The 23,460-nt window shown below is 45.5% G+C and overlaps 2 protein-coding genes across 3 annotated transcripts in view; one reads left to right on the plus strand and one right to left on the minus strand.

The window, feature by feature from the left end:
- COLGALT2 (collagen beta(1-O)galactosyltransferase 2) overlaps nucleotides 1–3,497 on the plus strand; it is a 33,947-nt gene extending 30,450 nt beyond the window's left edge. The window contains exons 9-12 of the mRNA XM_010715838.3: nucleotides 516–648; nucleotides 833–960; nucleotides 1,418–1,624; nucleotides 2,057–3,497. Coding sequence (XP_010714140.2) covers nucleotides 516–648; nucleotides 833–960; nucleotides 1,418–1,624; nucleotides 2,057–2,333 — 745 coding nt within the window. The 3' untranslated portion in view covers nucleotides 2,334–3,497. The remainder of the gene's footprint in view (nucleotides 1–515; nucleotides 649–832; nucleotides 961–1,417; nucleotides 1,625–2,056) is intronic.
- Nucleotides 3,498–3,758: 261 nt separating this feature from the next.
- RGL1 (ral guanine nucleotide dissociation stimulator like 1) overlaps nucleotides 3,759–23,460 on the minus strand; it is a 65,489-nt gene continuing 45,787 nt past the window's right edge. For both annotated transcript variants that reach the window (XM_085232186.1, XM_085232187.1), the window contains exons 6-18: nucleotides 23,201–23,325; nucleotides 22,335–22,550; nucleotides 18,711–18,814; nucleotides 17,871–17,955; nucleotides 15,427–15,516; nucleotides 13,722–13,808; nucleotides 12,875–12,907; nucleotides 12,066–12,187; nucleotides 11,460–11,549; nucleotides 9,220–9,406; nucleotides 7,283–7,537; nucleotides 6,140–6,254; nucleotides 3,759–5,684 (exon numbers count right to left, since the gene is read on the minus strand). In XM_085232186.1, coding sequence (XP_085088312.1) covers nucleotides 5,497–5,684; nucleotides 6,140–6,254; nucleotides 7,283–7,537; nucleotides 9,220–9,406; nucleotides 11,460–11,549; nucleotides 12,066–12,187; nucleotides 12,875–12,907; nucleotides 13,722–13,808; nucleotides 15,427–15,516; nucleotides 17,871–17,955; nucleotides 18,711–18,814; nucleotides 22,335–22,550; nucleotides 23,201–23,325 — 1,697 coding nt within the window. In that variant the 3' untranslated portion in view covers nucleotides 3,759–5,496. The remainder of the gene's footprint in view (nucleotides 5,685–6,139; nucleotides 6,255–7,282; nucleotides 7,538–9,219; nucleotides 9,407–11,459; nucleotides 11,550–12,065; nucleotides 12,188–12,874; nucleotides 12,908–13,721; nucleotides 13,809–15,426; nucleotides 15,517–17,870; nucleotides 17,956–18,710; nucleotides 18,815–22,334; nucleotides 22,551–23,200; nucleotides 23,326–23,460) is intronic.

The raw sequence follows: 23,460 nt of genomic DNA on the forward strand, positions 1-23,460 counted from the left end.
CCAAGAGTTGGTTCCCCTCCTATTTGTAGGCTCCCTTTAGGTATTGAAAGGCTGCAATGAGGTCATCCCACAGCCTTCTTTTCTCCAGGCTGAACAAGCCCAGCTCCCTCAGCCTGTCTTCATAATCCCTTCCAACCCACAGCATTCTGTAGTTCTAAGATTCTCTTAAGCCATCAGCAAAAGTGTTTGAGAGAATTCACCTCCTGGCAAGATCTTCCATCCAGGTGCTATGGAACTTCTGTGCTACGGTGTTAACCTGATACTGCTCTTTCCCTGAGCACCCTACTGTAAGGTGTGTTAGGGCATTTTTATAATGAGAAATAAAAGCACACATTCTAGGTCTGGAAGTTGCACAGATTCCTGGAGGAGTGAGGGAACCCATATGGATCTCATGGTCTTTGAGTCCTGGTTGTCCATCAGTTTTCCCAGAATGTCAGCAGCATTTCCCATTTCGCCTCTGTGTCTGGCTTAAGACGCGACTGTTCTGCAATGGTGACACACACTCTATTTCTCAGAGCACTGAACACGAGTCAGCTCAAAGCTCTCAGCATCGACATGCTGCCGGGGTACCGGGACCCCTACTCCTCCCGGCCGCTGACCAGGGGAGAGATCGGCTGCTTCCTCAGCCATTACTACATCTGGAAGGAGGTAAGAGGTTGGCGGGTGCTGTTCCTGACAACTCTTGCGATCTGTAGCTGAACTCAGCTGGGAGTGGTTTTGCTTCCCTGCCTGCAGGATCTGGGAGCCACTGTCAGGTCAGGCTGACCTCCAGCGATCCCAGGGTACGAGGAGAGTCTTGGGGCTGTCACTGATCTGTGCCCTCGTGTTGCAGGTGTTGAACAGAGGACTGGAGAAGACTCTCGTTATTGAGGACGACGTGCGCTTTGAACACCAGTTTAAGAGGAAGCTGATGAAGCTGATGGATGACATAGAACAAGCTCAGCTAGACTGGGAGCTTATGTAAGTGGTTGGCCCCAGGCACCTGGGAGCTGCTGGGCACACAGAGGGGAGCAGCATGCCGTGCCATGGCAGAGGTTGCAGCTTTATGCCAGAGAGCATTAAGGTTGCAGACTTCAGTGGGCTCTTTCCATTTCCTGGGGCAGAGTGGAGTGCCCAGCCGTAGTGGGGCTGTTAGGACCCTCTGTGAGCAGTGCTGGTTGGTCCCAGCAGTGTCAGAGCTGCTTGCTGTGGCAGAGGAGCTGGCACTGCCTGGTCCTGGGGTTGGACTGAGGCATTCGGTGCCCTGACAGAGCCTTCCACAGCTGTGCCGCTGCTGGGTTACACTATGGTTGTCTGGGAGCAGGGACTGCTTCTTGGATTGACTCCCTGCCCTGTCCTGGTGGAAATACAGCTGAGTGGTCTTCATTGCTGCAGATTCGCTTTAGTTCAAGTGTTTGTGGTCTCTTCACCCTTTCAGCTACATTGGCCGGAAAAGGATGCAGGTGCAGCAGCCTGAGAAAGCAGTTCCCAATGTCATGAATCTGGTGGAAGCTGATTACTCATATTGGACCCTGGGGTATGCAATCTCTTTCCAAGGGGCTCAGAAGCTAATTGGGGCAGAGCCTTTCAGCAAGATGCTGCCTGTGGATGAGTTTCTGCCAGTCATGTACAACAAGCACCCTGTGTAAGTAGGATGTCTCTGTGGCTTGGGTTGACATATGCTGGGACTTGCTGAATGGTCTTAAAGTGGATGGCATCAATGCATCTCAGTTCTGCAGCCAGGCTGGGGGAGCAGGGCTGCTCCTTGTGCTTCTGGGCTGTCTGCAGCAGAACTGCTGTCGCAGGGCCAAGGCAGTGACAGCCCTGTGGCAGTGGGGCTGTGTGCCTGCCTGGTGCAGGGCCTGTGGGCCGTTCTGAGGTCCTTGTTGTCTGGTAACAGAGGCTCTGTCTGCATCACTGTAAGACTGTGTCCCCAGTCCTGAGGGTCAGACCTGCTCTAGACTCACCCCAGCACCACCTTGCTGCACTGGGACCTGTCTGCTCAGAGGGTTGGCTTGTGGCTCCAAGTTATACATGGACACGCACTCAGCTCTTGATGGTTTTTCTCCCCCTTTAGAGCAAAGTACATGGAGTATTACGAGTCCAGAGACTTGAAGGCCTTTTCAGCAGAACCCTTGCTCGTTTACCCCACCCACTACACAGGGCAGCCAGGCTACCTCAGTGACACAGAGACCTCCACCATCTGGGACAACGAGACCGTGTCAACGGACTGGGACAGGACACACTCCTGGAAGTCACGGCAGCAGGGCCAGATCCACAGCGAGGCACAGAACAAGGACGCCCTGCCGCCCCAGTCCTCCCTCAACGCGCCGTCCTCCAGGGATGAGCTATGACTGCCCGCCTCCCCTGGGCTCTGTTGACAGCCAAACCTGCCTCACACTTTGGCTTTTCACCTTTGGAAGTTGTAGAGCAGCTGTTTGCAGGGCCTCCGTCCTGCTGCGTGGGACGGCACAGCAGGGCTGCTGGGTTGGGCCCCGTGGGGTTGGATCCAGTCGGGTTGGACCCAGTTGGGTTATGGCTCACCGGGCTGCTTTTCCGAGACTGTGGGGAAACAAAGGAGGAAAAAGGTGTTCCAGACAGGCAGAGATCTGAGCAAAAGCCTCTGTAAGCTTTTGTTTAAAAAAAAAAAAAAAAAAAAAAAAACCAAACCCTTGAATGACGTCTTTCTACAGTACCTTGTGTAGAATGCTGTATTTATAAAAATTAATATATAGAGGTGTACAAGTGTCCATACCTTTCCAAATAGCTGTAACTGGGCTGCTGTGTAGCTTTTTCTCCTTGTAGGTCTGCAGGCTTTTATAACCCTGTTTATGAGAGAAACTGCAGAGAGTATTTGGGTTAGGAGGTTTTGTTTTGTCAGTATCAGAATGGTTTCCAAAAATACTCCATGCACTGGAGCAGTGCTCTAAGTGTAGTGTCTTCTCCTCTTCACGCTTCTGCAGAAAAGCATTCCTGGCTTCCCCTCTGAATGTCGAGGCTGCCCGGATCCCATTCACATGGGCTGCTGGCCCACAACAGATGTGTTGGTGCATCAGAGAACCTGCAGAGCAGCAGGCAGAGCGGTGCTGCCACTTGTATTTCCTCTGCACTCCGAAAGGAACACATTCAGCTTCCTTCCCCCTCCATGTGTTCCTTCAGGACGGAAAGGCAACTTGTCTTGATATTTTTTCACGTGAGGAGCAAACCTGTCTTTTTTTTTTTGGGTGTGTGCTGAAGTCCTTGCTGTTGGCTCCCAAGTGTGATGGTGATGTTTTGAAGAGGTTTGGGAGCAGGCAGGTGGCCATGGGCTGCAGCTCTGGGCCGCTCTCCTGCAAGGCAGCGCAGAGCCTCGCTGCCAGCTGATCTGTGCAGTTGATCTGTGTGTGGTTGGTTTGTTGTGTTTTTTAATTTTCTTGTTTGTTTTTAATAATTCCTGATCCATGTTGTGCTTTCTGCTAAAGACGACATGTTATTACCTGTCAGCGGGTCTGATAATACATAGAACCTGGTGCAAGAAATGCAGCTGTGTGTGCTCTTCATTGGGTGGGAGCAGGCACTGCTCCTGCTTGGTTTGGCTGACAAGGCATTTTCCATTCAAGCCCAAACAGTGCAGTCAAGAGCTTTCCCAGGGGAGGCAGAAGGAGCTGGGACCTTGAGCCAATTAATGTGGTGATGCTGAAGAGAGGGGCATTAATGGAAGGGGGTATGAGATGCAAAGGAACTGACGCACAGTAGTAATAAAGCCTAAGAGAAGGGCATAGATTAACTTAAGGCAAATATCTGTGAAAAAAAAATATTTATATGCTTATTGTATAAAGATTACAGGTAAGCAGTTAAAAAAAATCTTTATATATAATGTTCTGAGGAGGGGTCATTTTGAGGTCAAGACCGTTTTCCTTTCAGCTTAATACAGGCATGCAATGGTGGAGTTAGCAACACTGCAGTTTACAAAGGATGCTGTGCAGATATCAGTGCACTCTTACACTGAAATGCAAAGAAAACCACTTCTGCTGTAAACTTGTGCTAACCCTTGGCACGTGTGAAGGGTTGGTTACAAACTCAGTCCTCTCTCGCTCACCAAAGTCCAGTTTTAGTTTTTACACAGAATGGGCCCCGGGTGGTGCCTCTTGAAGGCAGTGTGCCAAAAGGCACATGCACTGCTGCTTATGTCATGCATTTATCACAGACTGCTGATGCACTCTGAGCCCAGTTTGGACATGGCAGCTGCAGAATGGGTAGAAGAACAGCCCCAGGCGTGTGTAAAATTCAGTATCTGAGTTTATTGTAACTAACACTAAGGTATCTCAAAGGCTGTCTGTTCAGTAAGGGCTGTTTACAGTCCCCAGTCTCATCTATGGCTTTATAAAATCAAACCTCCCTGCTTTCAAGGAAGCCTGGACCTGGGAAGACACTCCAGGCGTGCATTCATGGAGAACAGGTGGTTAAATTCTTTATTCCAGCTGAAAGCATGTACCATGTCAGGAAATTCATTTATAGGTGTATACAAAGAGCAAGGGCAGTGGCTGGAGATTATGCATAATAATGCTACAAGGATATAAAATCTGTTTGTTTGGGGGTAATGCTAGAAATGGGGCTATTTCCTGCCCACACCCACTTTTAAGATAGAAGGTAATGTAGTTGCCTCCCATAGAATGAAAAAGGTGGAGTAATGTGGGGAAAGTTCTGCTCCTGAATATTGATTGCACATTACAAAGAGGTACATCAGTCATATCAGAGTGCACGCAGAGGCATCGACTTCTGTTGAGTGGGTTAGCAAAGCAAAAGGAGAAGCAGGTGGCAGTGGCACTGAAGTCCAGACGTAGTGTTGAGTGCCTTGCTCATGAACAAATCATGACATTCATGTGAAAGCAAGCACAGTCCTCTCTTTTAATGTTCTTTGGAAAAAATAATCCCAAAATAGGTCATTTTCTGGCTTTGAACAAGTGCAAAAAGAAGGCTGCCAGCAGTGTGCAGCTGCTTCTTCCTTCTCCAGAGATGAGCGTTTTGGGGCTGTACCCACAGTGCCTTGCCATGGGTGCGCTCGGTGTGCCCACTCTCCTTGAGCTGCTGCGGGCTGGGGGGCTCCTGCTCCCTTCTGACAGAACAGGCCTGTGGCTTTCCTTCTCCAGTTTTATAAAAATAAATTTAGGTATTCTCATTGTGTGTAATACTGGCACAAAGAAAAGGTTTTCTCACACAAGAAGTAGGCTTACGTGGTGTTCTGAGTACAAACATTGCAGTCCTTTTTTTCCCCTCTAGGTGGGGTTTCTCACCTTCCTAGGCTAATGTGCAAAACAAAATAATCCTAGTCCGGCCTGTCCTGTAAATCCGTGTCTGTCCAGCTGCAGGTGAAGAGACACACCTCTGCCTGGACATTGGCCAAATGCTCACTTTGCATTTGTCTCCAATATTTTCAACGTTGAATACTGACACGTTCACCTGCTGTGATTCCGTAATACTGGATGGTAGCGAAGGTTCGGTTCTCAAGCAGTTCACCTCAGAGCCGCCGCATCCACCTCACAGCGTGATTTTGCTGTTCCTGTTACTCCAGCAGCCCCGTTTGGCAGTTCTGGGGAGCGTCAGGCTGGATCTGCTCCTCATTTTCACCTGCCCGTCAGCGGCAGCTTTTTTCCTCAGTATGAAGTCGAAGTTCACCTGGCTGTTCATGGCGTAGAACACGTTGGCGCTGTCTGGGATCACGAGCTCTGCAACAGAGGGAGCAGAAGGAGCGTTCATTGGTGGTACTGCACAGTGCAGGACAGAACAGGGAGCTGATGAACAGATGCCCGTACACAGCTGAGCAGTGCTGTTCCTTTCTGCTGCACAGAAAACAATAAACTCTCTCAGAAACAGGAGAGAAGGGCTCTGGAGGACATGAGGTGGCAGCAGCAGGCTGTGCCCTGCCCTTTTGGGCAGGCTGCTCTGCTCAGGGAAGGCAAGCAGCCCTGGAGGTGGCTGTGCCCACACAGCACATGTACAGGGGGGCTGCCAGGAAGCCAACGAGCATGCTCTTCCTATGGAAGGCAAGGTGATGGCAGGCCATGCTACATCATCCCCACACAGTGATTATTCCCACTGGCAACTGTAATAACGCAGCACTTTACCCCTTCCTTAAAAACGGAGCGTTACTTCTCAAGCAGCAGCAGTTCTGCCTCCTTACCTTTGTCCTCAGAGATGACCTGGACCAGCTCGTACTCCTCGGCTGCGTCAGATTCCAGGTTGTGCTTTGACATAGCTCGCTGGATGACAGCAGGAGTTTTATCTTGGCTGGTTAGCTGCAAAGAGAGACAAATGAGTAGAGAGACATTCTGCTTGGTCACTTTATACAATGATATAATCATCAGTAAAGGCTTGTCTCTTTGCAGCCCACTTGACCTTGCAAAAGGTTTTAGAGAACTGAGGAATTCTGTTGGGTCAGTAACATAGGAGTAGACAGATACTCCTAGCTTCTAAGTTGTGGTACTTACGACACTTACTTATTGTTATTTTAATTCAAGAAGACAGATGCTGTACGGGCAGAGCCAGCAGTAAATCACACTGTCTGCTTCCCTGAGCAACCACTCTGAGAGATGAGATGTTATTATTGCTAGCCATAAACTTCCACACAACTAACTGTCCCATCTGCTGCTTGCAGACATCAATTAATCTGGAGCCTCACTGTGCTAAATACCTCCTCTGACATCCAGCAAAGATTTTCGACCTTGTAACTTAAGAGTACTGTCTGCAGTGGAGCTGTGGTGTGCCAGGGACAGACATGAGGTTCTGCAGGGCCTTATCAAGTCAAAGGGAAGATTTACCTCTTGGAGGCAGAATTCGGCAGGCCCTCAGAGGGAACTGCTCTTTGCAATTTGGGGATGGCAGACCATTAGAACCATGAAAAAGCTGAACCTGCTAAAAATAATACCCTTGTTTGCTCTCAGGGAAAGCTTTGAGCAGAGCTTATGTCACTCACGTACCAAGCAGGAGAGGCAGCAGCTGGCTTTAGCTAAATGGCAGGAGCAGCACATCCTGCACCCACCCCACTCTTTCACTTAAAATTCCTTGATCCAACACAAACATAAATTTCTTTTCTAAAGACTAGAAAGTGCCACAAAGACACTCTGCTATATTCAAACCTCCTATTCACATCACATTCCACAGATGTTGAATTCAGACATTCGTCATTTTCACTCTCAAGCCCTTTCTGAGTAGTCGGCTCAGCCAATTGGTCTCTGCACCATTAAAACCACTTTGTGCTTTGGCAATCACCCAGAAAGAAAGCAGGATGAAGGCTAAGAGCAGCTTGCTGTCGCACACCACTCACCATGATGCTCTTGTACATATTGCCATTGTTGTCTTCCACGCTGATTCGGATGATGCAGGTGTCCTCGTTCTGCTGGTTGTAAACAGGGGGCAGCACAGTTGAGGTAATGGATGTCACAGAGATGGAACGCTTGTGGATCTTGGGGTTGGAGGACAAGAAGGGAGGGGACGAGATTATGTTGGTTAAAGATGACAGCCCCGAGGAGGATGTGTCCATGGAATGGATGGAGGAACAGGAGGAGGAGGATTCCGAGAGCTGCACAACAGGAAGAAAAACACAGTTACAAACCGGACGTTTTGTGCGTGCGGAGGGAGAACGCAGGAAAGTAGGAGGCACGTGCAAATCCTCACTGCTCTGTGTTCTATCCAGCACACTGGCTGTAGTATTACCTCCAGGAAAAAAAAAAAAAAAGAACTTGACTTGATTCATTTCAGCATTTTAGTGCTTCCTTGCTTCCAGTTTGGTGAGTTGCTCACAGTGTGTGAAGGCCAGGAGGTGGCAGAAGAAACAAGGAACAGAGTGGGCTCCTGGCCGGGGAGAGATGGGTGTGGGAAGGGCACTCTGCTCTGCAGCAAGACCCAAATTTGCACAGGGAACTGGACCTGTGACTGCTGTGAAAATACTCATACATATACACAAACACACCCCTCCTTGTCTGCCCCTGCTCCTTGTCTGTTCTTTATGCCTCCCTCCCTCCCCCTGAAGTGCAGGGTTTCACCATTCTCTTCCACATGCCTTGCTCAGAAGCCGCCGCCAGGAGGTTCCCCCTCCAACTCGTGCTTCAAATTAGCAACCACACAGCTGAACTGTTTGAATGACTTAGTGAGATGGATGTCGATGTCTGGGACTTTGTGCCCCATTTGGTTTAAGAACATTAAATGCAATTTCACTCAAAATAGCCATAAGCTCAAGCCCAAACATCCCTAAAATGTCTTCAACAAAACAGAAGAATCTGCCAGTAGGGAAGGTGTCCCAATCAGATCCCACCTACTGCCTTCCTGTCTTTACACTTTGGCTGTCCAGAATGTACCAGAGAATGGCCAGCCCATCTGCTGCCAGCACAGACACACACAGTTTCACCCCTACACCTTTACACTCGCATTGCTGGGGGACATCCCAGCTGCCCATATGCAGGGCATGGGGCTCTGCCAAGCAAGAAGAAGGAAAAAGGGGGGGATTTCCTGGCTTGCTGGTGCAATACTTTTCTCCTGGGGGCAGCTGCAGCAGCCCTGCCTGCTCTGGGATGATACAGTGCTCTCACCAACCTATACATGAGCTAAAACACAGCTGTGTCACATCAATTGCTTCAGCACAACAAGCACGGCAGCAGGCTGCTAACCACATAAGAGCTGACTGAACCCAAGACAGCCTGGGGTGAAATGACCTGCTGCTGATTCACTCATGTTCAGATGATCCCATCTCCTGTTTCCTTTGGTTTTTTGTTTGGGGGAGCCTACAGATCCTCCTGTCCTTATCACTGCTAACGTCACACTGCTGCATGCTGGAGAGACGTGCCACCATCTGTGAGCAGGATGCTCTGGCTCCTCACCCCAGTTCCTATGGTTCCAAAGTAGAAATGCTGCCAGTCTGTCCCATCCCTCCCAAAAAGCATGATGGGGGGCTGAGAGACAAATTAACCTCATACTGCTCCAAAGCCTCCTCTAAAACCAAAAAACACTGTCAGGCACCACATTAAAATCTGGTTTCACAGAAGGCAAACTGCAGTCTGCCTGGTATCCTGGCAACATGAAAGGGATTGTGCAAAAAAAAAAAAACACAACTGGATTGCTTTCATTTTTACACAGTTATTTTTAGAGTCTCTCCGCTGCCCTTAAAGCAGTGCCCTAGACAAGACTCAAGACTTGGACAAACATCGAGGTGCAGTATGGAAAGCCTGCCTTTGTCTAATTGTGTTGGCAACGAGCCCCAGGCTGTACCTTTTTCTGTGGCTCATCAGGAGTGTCTATGGGAGTGACGCAGACTTCTTCAGATTCGGAGTGGTTAGACTCACAGGATGACACACTGACCGAGTCCATGCTCTCACCAGAGCTCCCACTTGGAGTTGATTTGGGTTGCTCTTTGGTGGGCGTGCTGTTGGTGATCACCTCGGAGCCCAGAAACAGTCTAATATAGAAAACAAAGCAGAACAGCCAGTGAGCAAAAACAGAACAGAGCTGAGTTGAGCAAAGCTGTCATTTGGTGCAAAATCTTTTGTACTGTTTTGCTTTTCTCTCTCGAGTGGCCTATTGTTTTCATTTCCTCTCTACTGTTTATAGCATCTGTCAAGAGAGTTTGCTACACACTAACATCATCCTGTCTTGACCTCTCGTAAGCTCCAGCTGCAAGACCAAAGTCAGAGCTGATGCTCACTATCATAAACGAGGCTTCTCTTCAGTCTTATATATTTTCAGACTCTCTTGCCAGGAACTGATTGATGGTAAACATGACATGTTTACAAACCAAGCTAGAGGCTTGGCAGCTCACTCCTTATGGACTGCTGCACACCATTGTCTCTCTGACACAAAGGAATTCAAGACAGAGAGGCTGTGAGTAAGTAGGACAGTGAGTGATGGGTAATGTGTGACCGTACGCTGGGCAGAGGTCTTCAGAATGCAGATTCACCTCTGCTGCACATTCCTGCACTCAGTAAAGCTGCCACAGATACCAGCTTCTCTCTGAGCTCAAACGGGCACAGGCACAATGAGATGACAAGAAAGTGTAAATGACATAAATGACATAAATGACAGAAATGACAGGCTCTCCCTCACCGAGACTCATTTCCAAATGCAGGTCAGGTAAATTTAAAGGAGTGCCAAAGGAAACAAGCTTGTATAATACATAAAGCAGAAAAAACCAAGTGAATTAGATGCCACGTCAGCACGTAGTTAATGATTTAAAACAATTTAGAGTGGTGTCACTCAGTGGTTCCAGGAAAATTAAGCCAGTCTTTTCTACAGTATTAATTTGCAGAATACATTCAGCCTGTACATGAAACAGCTCTTTACACAAAGCCTGCACAGTGCAAACAAAGCTGATGCTATGGTAAATTACAATACTGGAGCACTGAAACACAGTCAGAAATAAGAGACCAATCAGCAGTGACAATTCTTACATTCAGCTTAGGCACACACCAAAGGAGAGACTCGTGCAAGCTCTCAGAGTTGAGGCAGTGCCATTTGCAAAGCTCGTGGTGCCACAGCTTTTCACAACCGACTTGGATGGACTGAACACACCTTTCCCAAGCAGCTACCCACAGGTTTGTCCATTTTATTGTTTTGGACATCAGAACTCAGAACTCTGGACTGAAAAATCTGTTCTTCTTTCAGACCCTAGTATGTAGTAGTGCTGATGTAAAATGAATGGCTGTTTGCTCTTCTGAGGAAGCCAGGTACAAGAACTGCCAGGAAAGAACAGTTCAGAGCTGACAGAGCTGTTAAATTCATAGTTTTTCCCCTCATCTTGATGATGCCACTAACACATGGGAGTCCCTTCATATCTCCTCTCACATCAGGTTCACGTCTCATCTTTAAGGTATTTTGACGTTGATCCTTGACCTGTGTTTTCATTCCTTGCAGCTTTCCCTGAGCTCCTGCTCGTCTGTTATTTCCACATCTGCTTAGCTGCACACCCCAGCTCTTTACCTACCCAAATCTTTAAGCTATTAGACTAAATTGGACTGTGTCCCCACGATTATTTTCCTTTTCCAACCTGAAGGCTGTTAGGCAGATTGTTCCTATTTTCAATGCCTTTTTGCCAGCCTTAATTATCATAATAAAATCCTGCAAGGAATTTTTGCATGTGGATAGTAAATTAGACTAATAACAGGCCAGACTTTATCCTCATTTACTCTGTTTTGCTACTGCGTTCAGGGAAGTTATTGCACAATAGGTACTGAATTTATAATCCAATCCAAAAATTGTTCCTTTTCCTGACTCTTAAAAAGGTTTGTTTGTCTCTGATCTCTTTCATCATTAATAATCCTCACGATCAGTTACAACAATAGAAGAAGACAGCTTCAGACAGAATTAAGAGTTTCTGGCCGATGGTGTCTCCTTGAAGTAATGTGGTGGTCTGGGTTCCCAGCCAAGTTTTCAGCTGGTGAAATGAGCTCTGCTTGTTGCACTCACTCTGGTCCATACCAACGCACGCAACGCTGCTATATCCCGGTCATACTCACAGGCTGAGTCTCTTCACCATGCTTTTCCGAGGTTTTGGTGATGTGGTGCTCGTGTCAACAGCTGTTTCAATCTCACACGAGAGGCTGTAACTGCAGGACAGAAAGCACTGGCTCAGTTTTTACATACAGTAGTATTGGTTACGTATGTCAAAGAAGCAACGTGTTGAAGACATTTCAGCAATCTTCAACAACTCCCACTTCACAGAAGAATTGCAACCCCACAAAGAGGAACACAGCCCACATTTTACCACGAGCTCTGAGCTGCCTTGGCTATTGCTGCCTGCGTACACCAGCCGAGTGCTCTGCATCCTGATGTCCCTCAGGATCATGGTCTGAGTGTGTCTGGGTATGCAGACAGGCCAGACACAACAAGCTCTCACATTTCAAAGTCAGAACCCTCATTTCCAATCTCAGAACTAAGCCCTGCTCAGTGTTAGGCAGTTTTTCTACAGCTGTTGAGCAGCAGACAGATGTATTTCCACCATGCTGGAGCAGCAGTGTATGCTACATCTGTAAGAGGATCCCTAAAGGCTGACATAACTCATCCAGGTGGGGTTAGGATAAGAAAAGCAAAGCCTCCTTTGCCAGCTGGATGCAGAACCATACCTCTCCTCCTCGCTCAGAAGCTGCTGCCTCCTGAACCACTGGATGAATTTTTGGTCTGGTGTCATGCAATAGCTGTTACATGCAGATTGCAAGAGCTTGATTTGGGCGATTACTTCAAATTCCTAAGAAATAATCAAACAGAAATTCTATTTAGAAAACAAGGGGAAGCCAAACAGATTCATTCATATAAACAGAAAACGAGATAAAGCCAAACAGACTCATTCATATACTAAGTATATGCAACAACAGACCCAGGACAAACTTACTGTGACTTGCAGCTGAGGAACTATTTCAACAACCAGTTTACAAGCAATGAAATCTGCTGTAGTTTCTGTTTGTTTGTTTTTTCCCCAGTATCCTTAATGAGCATTGAAATGTGAGCATTTTATTAAAGGTGCACCAATTCAAAGACATGCACAAGGAACCACGCTCCACCACAGAGTTTTTTTCCAAGTGCAGCATCAGTGCAAGCCAGCTGAGCAGCAGCACAGCAGTTCCTCTTCCACAAACGGCAAAGGGTCACAAGTTCACAAATGACTCTTATCAGTAACCTGAACCATGCGGTTATACATAAAAGGTAAGTCCAAGAAACAGTTTATGGAGCTGGGAAATGGTTAGGGAAGGAAATGGCTCCATCACAACCAAATCCAAGTCACTTTCAGGCCCCAGAACAGAGATTTGGCACAACTTTATTCAGACAAATGTGTCCCAAGCTGCTCTTTGCCTGAGCAAAGAGAACAGGTGTCAAACATGAGCATTCTCTAGAAGGGGGCATCAGTGAACTGAAGATCACAGAACATGCTTCTTACCCTTCGCCTCTTCTCAAAATTTATCAGGCCACCCTGTTGGAAGCAAAGAGAAAGGATCAGAGTAGAAGAGCAGATGCTCAGTTGAATTTAATCACAGACAAGACGGAGTAGCACACCAACACACAGAGCAGAGACCTGCCCTGAGCAAGGACCTTCTAAAAACACCGTTTCCCAGTTGGATGAAAACCATAGCACTCATATACACGAATCTCCAAACGTTAGCTGTCTTCTTGGGCAATCTGCTCAAGAAGAAAAGTCCAGTATAAGAAAGCTGCATTGAGATCAGGTCTGAAGAAGTCCTTGCATGCAGGAGACAAACTTGGTTTCTGCCTATACTGTGAGTTCAGCAGTGCTCCCAGCAAGCTTCAGAAATACCAGCTGAACACAAAGCACAGAGGAATGGGAAACCGCCAAAAAGAAAATGGATATATAGCAATTCAAGCCTGCTTTAGTGCAGTTGGGAAAACAAACAACAACCAAACAAGCCAGCAGCAGTTACCAGCCCAGACAGAAATTTATTTGCCCATTCCTATTATAACCATCAGCACTGGCACAATTAAATCTGGGTGCCTGCAGCACAGCTCCTCAAGTATCTGCATTAATTGGGAGCCAATTTTCAAAGGTGTCTAAAAAGCTCTGAAACAAACACCTCTGAAAATTGGCCCCCTCCTCACCCTCCTCTGGTTATGTGACCAGACTCCTGCAATCCTGTTACCCTTCCTGTGCTCACTTGTTCCTCCAGATCTGAGAACAGCACATGAACACAGCAGGAGACAGAGGAACACAAACGCTCAGTGCCAGGCAGGCAAGGAGAGCATGCAGGATTGAAAACATTGCCCCAAATTACCTCGATGTAATCCTGAAGGGCTGTGTCCAGCATGGTGAGATCAGTGAGAAAGGTACCAAGGTAAGGGACGGTGCCTTGCATTACTCCCTGCAAATGATCAGAGCAGCGTTGGATGGACTGGGAAACAGTAACTATTAGAATGCTCAAACACTACTAAAAGAAGAAATAAAAGCAGCTAACCAAACGTCAGCCTTTTCACTGAAGCTTTTTTTCATCGCATCACCTTTGGTATCTAGGCTACAATTCAAATTAAATCCTACTGAGAAGCAGGATGCTTTTGCAGACGTTGAGGAGCGGCTTTATACTGCAATATTTCTAACAGACACTGGGAAACCCTACTTGTGGGAGGAGCACTGAGAGGTCCTCCACTACCTGCTGGGAGCCATCCTGGCCAGCTGGTGGAAAGTTTCTCTTTCTGCTTCATTCTGGTGGGATTTTACTCGATCACACTGCTATATTATGTGACAATATCAAGTCACTGCTTTTTCCTCCAAGAAAAATTAACTTCTCCCCCAGCCATCCACTGCATTTTAATTACTTAGCATTCAAATTTTAACTTTCTAGACTGCAACCAGTCATAGAGTTCAGGCCGTTCCTACACTCATGAAGGAAATGCTTGTTCCTACTACCCAAAAGGATCGGTATTTTTTTCCAGTCAAACTAAAAGACAAACAAAAAATCATATTCAGCAGTTTTGCCTTCCTATCCCAGATCTCTCTTCCCCTGTTCTTTTAAATCTTTGCCAACTTTGAGACAAAAGCCATTTTCACCAACAGACTGGAAACCAGACATTTTACAAAGCAATCTCTGTAAGCTCTGTGCAATTTTCAAGCTGGTTTGTCAGAGGTTTCACGAGCTTGTTTAAAAGTAAATGAGATTTCCGCTCTGGCCAGAGCTAATTTTCTTTATCACAAGAATTCCAGTGTTTACATTACATATTTTACTAAGAAACAATTGTGTAGCTTTCCCCATTACTCTCTAAAGGATAACAAGAGTAATTGATGGGGTTCTCGCTTGTGAGGCAGAAACAAGGCAGCTGAAAGCGACGAGCACATGTTTATACACATCACTCATTTGTCCCTCTTTTACATGGCATGCTCTGTAAATCTCTGCAAGCCTGGAAACTCAGGCCAAGCACTTGGCTCAGCGTCCATCCTGAACAGCTGGTTTGGATGTGAAACATACACCAGTGGGGGACAGGAGTAGCAGCCTGATGCACCCATTTATCTCTTGTCAGGGAGCAAGGGAAGGTCTGCACCAGGGGACACAGTGTGGTCCCTGCATACACTGCATACATCCACCAAATCCTGTGATCCCGGAGCGTTCTCAGCACCAGATCCCTGAGCACCTCACCTGTGCTGATGCCTGGTCTGTTTCCTTTGGCACCTCAGAACACAGACAGGTGTTAGTGGAGCACAAGGAGAACTGGTTTGCACCACAGCTCACACAGCCTGGCAGCACAGTGTAACACATTCATTGTGACACAGTCAGCCTAAGCTTTGCGCTTCACTTGCTTGGTATCAGCTAATCAACAGCATGGATTATCAGTGATTTTTTTTGCGTGACAGCAGGCATCCACAAGAGCATTACCTCCTGCATGCTCCCTTTTTTAGATACCTTTCTAGCCTCTGCTTCTCTCATAATTCACCATGATAGACTTAACCACGTGCCCAGTTCAAAAAGGAGAGGAGGGCACCAGACGCACCATATCTTTTTGAAGCTGAAGACGTCTCTGTGTTCTTTTCTGATTTTCTTTCACACTGCTGTCCAGATTTGCAAATTTGGATGTTCCTTCCTGTAAAGGATGTAAAAAGCAGTTAATGGGGAGGTAAGTGGCAAGCTGGCAACCACGCCTGTGTAAAATCATTGCAAACGCATTTAACAAGTCAAGGTTAGCACAGTTACTTGGGCATACACGCATGTGCTGCTTTTCTGGGTCTTGTGCACTACCTGGGGATTTTGGCAAACTCCCACCAGATGACCATGGGGGAATTTCTCTGTAAAATAGCTCAGCTCTGGCCAAAGCTAAGTGCTATCGTTAATCTCCTAAGAGTTAAAATCTGAGATGCTTAGGCATATTTAGGTGTCTGTATGCTTCTCTCATTTCTGTTTAATTTCCCGATGAGGACTGCTATGAGTAAACATCTCTGTCTTATGTAATGCTTTGCTGTTTTTCTTAGGCTGTAACACAGAGATCCAACTAACCTCTGTGGCTTATTGACTAATCCAAAAACACGCAGGAAATGGAAGTAATAGGTTTTGATCTCCACAATTCCTATGAATGGATGAGCTATTTCACAATACATCTGCAGCTTTTATTTCCCCAGATCCATATGGGATGCTGGGAGTTACTGTTATTTTTTCCAGTGGCCAGATAGATGTGGCATGAATCATCAGTGTCTTTTTAACCTTGCACAAAACTACAGCCTGCACTCGTAAAGAGCCTCTCGCTACAACATTTACTTCTCCCACTCACACTTAAGGAACAGATGGATTAAACTCTGCATTTCCTTCCTTGACTTGAAAAATGAGCAATGGAAAAGAATTATCCATGTCCTCAAGATACTGGAAGGTGAATGAGATTCTGTAGAATCATAGAGTGGCCTGGGTTGCAAAGGAGCACAATGCTCATCCAGTTCCAACCCTCTCCTGTGTGCAGGTCACCAACCAGCAGCCCAGGCTGCCCAGAGCCACATCCAGCCTGGCCTTGAATGCCTGCAGGGTTGGGGCATCCACAGCCTCCTTGGGCAACCTGTTCCAGCGCCTCACCACCCTCTGTGTGAAAAGCTTCCTCCTAATACCTAACCTAAACCTCCCTTGTCTCAGTTTAAAACCATTCCCCCTTGTCCTATCAGTATCCACCCCCATAAACAGCCGTTCCCCTCCTGTCTATATGCTCCCTACAAGTAGCAGCAGCCAACAGGCAGGCCCAGAAGCTAAAGCTGCAGCTCACAGCAGAGCCATTGTCTGGGGAGGAGAGAACAGAGCACTCCCTTCTCTGTGCCAGACAACCTGTTTTGTGCAGTGTTTTGTCTGCTCTGCACTTAACTTTGCAGGATGGATAGACAAAGTCAAATACGACCTCCTCATGGAAACTGCTTACAGAGACACAAAGCAAGGACTGGAAGGATGCAGCGTATGTGAATCCTCCAATCATTCCAAATCAGTCCACAAGAACTAGGAGAGGGGTTTTAGCTAATTCTATGGAATTTTTCTCCTCTCACTGCTTTCAAAATGTTTTGCAGATCTGCTTACAGCAGCTGGAGAGAGTGATGTGCTGGGAGCCAAAAGGTCTGGGCTTGGATTGGGTTGTTTCGTCCTTTTAATATTTAGTTCAAACAAACCATTCCAAACACACATTTTTCCTCTACACTTATTACTGTCTCACCTGCTTTAAAACTGAGCTACAGGCTGACTGCAAATGGGTGATAGACAACAGACTGCCAGTTCTGAATGCACTCACCAATCACTCTGGAGCATAACAGAGTTTCAGATATCAAGGGTTAGGTACAAATGCCAGATAGACTGGATAGAACTGCCAAAAAGTAAACTAGTTAGCTGGTTTAGAGAAACTTCTTATGTAAAAATAAAAATAAAATATTGCCACTGACACATTCCTCAGATGCTACATAATATAAGCTTCTCTGCTAGTCTTCTTCACTCCATTCAAGCTCCTGAGCTTGCTGGGGTTTGCCCAGGAGAGCACACCAGTCAAACTATTCCAGACAGAGCCTGCTTTGTTGTCCATTTGGCCACACACAGAGCAGGAAGCTTGTTCCGTCGAGATTCCCAGCCCTGTTTTCTGGTTCCAAGGAAGGTACAGGACAGTTGGATAAACATCTTGGTTTAATTCCTTAGCTGAAGCTCAGTGGCATTGTTCCAATGAAGTCACAGTGGTGCAACCCAGTCAAGAATCTTGCTGGAGCTGCTTTCCACTCATCGGTGCAAACCTGAACCTTTCAGATCTGCTCAGAGATGAACAATGAAATCACCTCATCCTAGCAGAAGAGTGTTACAAACTATAGACTGTTTCTCCCCTGAAGCACTGCAATAGCTTAGGAAGAGATGAGTTTTGGCAGCTGGTTGGAAAATGGGCTAACTTCAGCTTTCATTGGGATTATGAGCCTTGCAACTCAAGCTAATTCTCACCTTCATTAGCAGCTCCCTACTTGTCAAATAATTGTCATGATCTGAGAAGATATCAGACAGCTCTTCAAACATCAGCATTCTGTCCCTGCACAGGAAAAGAATTGAATAATTTAGGTCATTAGTAAGCACTTTAAATCAGATCAGATTACTCTTCAGCCTTTTTTCTCCCTCATGAATCAATAACAGCAAAGCAATAAAAAAATAACATCAAGGTGCACTCAAGGAGATTCAGCACATCTCCTAGGAACCCTCCAGAGACCTTGTGGTGCTCCAAGACAAGGCAGAGCTTTATTTGACAGCACCATACAAGCTACAGGTACTAAGATTCGGACTCTGAACAGGATTTTCAGTCATTCTAGTACAAAATTCCTGTAGGAAAGTGGATAAAAGGATAGCAAGGAGCAGAATACTTGCTGTGAGATATATCCCAAGTACTTAATTTTTGCCTTGTTTCATGCTCTCTGGAAAGCTAGAAGCATTTGATGCATAAGATCCTTTCTGTTGTCCAGGACTGCAAACCTGAGATAGCAATATTTTGAACAGGAAAACAGGGCAGTGGAAGGAAAGTGGAATGGGCTGCGGGAGATCCAATATGCTGAAAAGGATGGAAGAGTCCCAGTGCCCCTGAGAACAAGCTGATCCCTCAACAGCAAAGAGGAGCAGTCAGACCCAAAAAAAGGGTCTGAGCCTCACAGGAATGACAGGTTCTCCTGAAAGAGAACAGATGTCCACGAAGGAGCAGAGTGGGAAGGCTGAGAAAAAGATGATGAAGAGAAAGAGCGCTTCTTGCCTTTGGGACCAGCCACAGGAACAGTCAAAACAAGGGGAGGGGGGGCTTACTTTGGAACAGCTGCCCAGGTCTTCTTTAGCCGATAGATGGAGTTGGACTGCAGTGCTGAAACGATGGCTCTCAAGGAGGAAAAATTCTTCAGGATCCTACATTCCTGCAAAAGGAGTGGTTAGAAATAGGAGCATTAAAGGTCAGCATTATGGCTAGGTTTGTGCTGTTCTGTTTGACCAGTGTCATGCTTGCTACATATTCTCACTGCTAAGCAGGCAGCTGTACAAATACCGAGCATCAAAAATATCATCCCCCCTCCAAACACCAAATGCTTTATGGGCTTTGGCACTTATATCTTGTTTTCCTCACTTTCATGTACTTGTGAAGATGTTGCAGCATTATGGAGTCCAGTCCTAGAAAAAAATAAGTTGAACTGAGCTCACAAAGCCAGGCTAAAGAGCACAATTGTTATGCTTCCTACAAAGCCCTTTATAGGTACCAACCCCTTACGTTCTTTAGGAGAAAAAAAATCAGGCTTCACCTCTTTGTATGTGGCATTTAAAACGTAAACCCTCAGTCATCTAGTCAATTAAAACTAAAGACACGATTGGAATAACCAGTTATTCAAGTGCACCCTGTTAAAGAGTAAACCTTCTTAAGTTTTTCCAGGTTTGGGATCAAATCCTGACAGAGAGATTTGGTTCATAGGCATTTCCTATGGAGCTCTGCTGTGGCAAAATCTCTTACGGAGAGCAGGCTGCCCAGTCACATCCAGCCTGGCCTTGAATGCCTCCAGGGATGATGGGGCATCCACAACCTCTTTGGGCAGCCTGTTCCGGTGCATCACCACCCCAGACTAAGATATGGCTAAGAAGAACTTGTGAAGACCAAGTTCAAGATCATGTGGTAGGACACACAAGACCTGAAAGCTAATTTCACATGGTTTGCAGCCAAAGAAGGCACAGCTCTGACACCTCTGAGAACGAAACCCTTCTTTCTTCATGCTCAGCTTGAAATTCAGGCTGTGGAGAATATGGATTTAGAGGCAAATTCTTAACATTTCTTTTTCTCAAGTGTGACTGGAAGCTCCAGTTTGGAACCATCTTGACTTAAAATGCATGTCATATGATTAAAAGCTCATTAGGAATTCAATATTGGATTTCATGTTCTCAGTGTTCTGAGTGCTGCCTAAACTTTAGCAAACTCTCATTTGCATATAAGAATTTTTTAGACTGCTTTGAACGACTTCATTTCACGCTGTGTCCTTCTCAAGGGGAAAACCAGAAAGAATCCTGCAGAGTGCTCTGAAAGAACTTGGATTTTTTTTTTTTAAATTAAGCATAACAGGATACTAATTATTTCATTTTTACTTTTTATTTTTAAAGAAAATACTGTCTGAATAAAATTGGCTGCTCCTGCTTAGATGGAGGTGGAGCAGAGAGGGCTGCAGTTTATTCAGCTTTCCTTGTAACTTAAGAACTGGATCCAGAAGTGATGAACAGATAAGAAACGCAGAACTCCATGCTGCTAAGTTACAGAGATAGCTGTCAGTGAATAACTGCACTTTAATGAGTGGATTATTTTCTAATTCAGGCATCTGACTCTTCCAAACACTCATTTGCATGCACAAAGCAAGCAACTTTCTTCAGAAGTGGGCAGCTGACTCTATATGCAAGTAGCTGTTCTACATGTGCAATTATTCTGCAGAGTGTGCACATGCATTTTCATGTGCCTCGCAAAGACTGGAGTATTTAATTAAGTGCATGAACTAAGTAAAGGGAGATTGGACTAACAGAGGTGAAGAACCGAGTTCTCCATCCACAGAACAAGTATTATGGTGCCTGGCCTGGCTTCCCTGGCCCTTCCTGCTGCCCTGTGATGACAAGAAGCAGCTCCATGCTTGCTTGCCCAGACTGCAGCCCAGCTTGCTCCATGAAGGCCCCATTAACTGGAGATCTGCACACAGGAAATTAGAATCAAACTTCCTAATCCATTCACGTGGTCTATAAAGTGGGCAGCAGATAACGAGTCGACATTAAGTACCAAAGTAAAGGTGAAAGAACTTCCCCATACCAGCTTCCTGAGCCATGCAGTTGGTTCTGGAGCTTAATGCCAGTACTAACAATGCTGCCTCTGGAAGCACAGACGTGCACTGTCAAGGTTGGAAGGTCTCTGTTTGCCTTGAGCCTTTTATGACTGCTTGTTTTGTAGAGCTTTGAAAGAATCCATGTGATTCTTCAAACAAAGTCAACAGATATCCATATTAAAGTGCTTTAAAGTTCTTTTCAAAAAGGAGACCTGGTTTAGGTGCCAGCAGCCCAGTGCTCTGAAAGGGACTTATTAAAAACTTCACAGTAAAATATAACTGATAAAAGTCTAAGAAATAAGATAACTAGAGTTATGCAAAGAAGGTATGCAAAACTCTATTGTGCCAAGATAATACAGTCTCTTAAAAGACAAAGGAATTGAGGCAAAAAGGAAGAATGTATTAGAGGGAAATAAATAGTGAAAATGTAGAAAAGTAAGATGATAAGACCAGTACCATATCGTACCACTACTTACTCTTTCCACCTGCCCCATCCCAAACCCAGCTGGTTTGTAGACCCAATGTAAACAAGGAATAATTCAGTAAGCAAATGACTCTTTAGCCTCAAGAAATTTTCAGAACAAAAGAGCATAAACAATAATTTCATTTTTTTCTCATGTTAAAAAGGCTACTACTACTTAGAAGTTATTTTTTTCTGCACTTAAAATCTAGTACTTAACTTTCATATATATACACACACGCATATTTAAATGTATGTGTATGAAAACACAACAGTTATGCTGTCTTCCACCATACCTGGCTTCACCTCTTACATCATTTGCAGATGCAGGAGAGGGAGGCTGTTGCTCACCGACTGAATATTAACAGCCAAGGCAAGTGAAGTGCAAAGCTCACTCTGAATGCCGACTGCCTACACCACTGCCAGTTTTCCATTTCTACTTGATTTTCTTCTAACATTTGGTGATACAATAGAATCACAGAGTAGTCTGGGTTGGAAAAGAGCTTCAAGTTCACCCGGTTCCAATGCTCTGCCATGTACAGAGACACCTCCAGGTTCTCAAAGCCCAGTCCAACCTGGTCTTGAATGCTTCCAGGGATGGAGCAACCACAGCTTCTCTGGGCAGCCTGTGCCAGTGCCCCACCACCCCACCAGAAATAATTTCCTCCTCCCATTATTTTTTTTTTAGTTTAAAACTGTTAGCCCTTGTCCTGTCACTGCACTGCCTGATAAAGGGAGTGTAGTGGGGATCAACCAGCACATCATTTCTGTCACTGATATGAGCAGTATTTTCTTACCAGGGAACTCAACTGATTGAATTTATATCCATCTTACCATCAGTGTTACATTACCAAGTATGCAGCATTTCCCCATCTGCAAGGCACATTATCTGCCTCATTTATTAATTAGCATTCCCCACCCTGCAAAGAGACAAACATCAACCCAATCTCCATCTGGGAAAAGGAACTAGGGAAAAGGTGGCAGCATCAATCTGCTATTAGCAAGATAGCTGGCCAAATCTAGAAAGAATCAGAGCTAAGATTGGCCTGAGATCAATGCACACAATCCCTTCTTCCTCTCCCTCACTCCAAAGAACCTGCATGAGGAACATCAAACAATCTAGAACAAATGCTTTACATGTGCAATATGAATCCACTTCTCAATGATCTTGGCCCTCTGCTGTGTTTTGAGTTCTTTGCTCTTCAGGATAGTGCTGACAACGCATTTGGTAACCGCGTTGAACTGGGAGATGGTGGCTCTGATGGTAGGTGCCAGGTGCTTGTTTTCTTTCTTATCCCTTCGAGACCAGATGCATCCCAAACAGTGGTGGGGCACAACTTTCTTGAAGAGCTTCTAGAGTGAAACAGAGGAGTCTAAGTCAGCAGGATCCTCCTAGGTTTCTACTGTTTGCCAGAAATGCATGTTAGAAGTCCAGTGCCATATTAAAATATAAGTATTTGCTTTCTCTTAGCTTAAAATGTAAACTTCAGCATACTGCTTGTAGGCTTGGTGCCCTGGAAGAACTGCCAGCTGGGCGTTTGGAATATAAAAGACACATTTATATTAGTAATGTAGCCGAGGGGAAATTTGATAAAAAATAATGCTGTTTTGAAGTAGAATGGCACAGACAAACCAAATCAGAATTAGAGTGCGTATACTTTTTAGACCAGATGGCAACATAATTTAAAAAAAAAAAAAGAAAACCCACAAAAAAAAAAAAAAGGCTACATAATATACATAGTATACATAAACATTGTCCCCTTCTTTTATTTTATTTTATTTTATTTTATTTTTTTAAATCTTCAGAGTGACTGAAGGAAAAAGCTCAGCGAATGAAGGAGGTTTGGATGACCAAGCAGAGCTACGTTCTGTGACCCAGAGCTAGACTTATTTGGGAGCACTATTTATACTGAAATCATTAAAAAGGGAATAACACAAGAAAAAACTTAGAAGCCCAGCAGTATTTCCCCTTGCATTTCAAGTAGTACATATACTGCACATACTGCATCCATGTACGTCAGCTGCTCTGCCACAAGGTCTTCCCGGAAAAAAGAGAATTCTTCTGGACCACTGATTTCCATTTCCTCTTCATCATACAGATTACAGGGGGAAGTGCTATGGAACTCATCTGTGCAGGATGGAAAACATGACTTAGTAAATTTATACAGTAAACAGTGAATCAAAGCAGCTGTTACTGTAATTACATTCCAAAACCATTGCATGAGGAATGTTCTTACATCCAGAGTTCACCTCCTGTATGTGG

Source organism: Meleagris gallopavo, chromosome 10, assembly GCF_905368555.1.
Source record: "Meleagris gallopavo chromosome 10, MGAL_WU_HG_1.1, whole genome shotgun sequence".
In the NCBI taxonomy this organism is placed as follows: domain Eukaryota; kingdom Metazoa; phylum Chordata; class Aves; order Galliformes; family Phasianidae; genus Meleagris; species Meleagris gallopavo.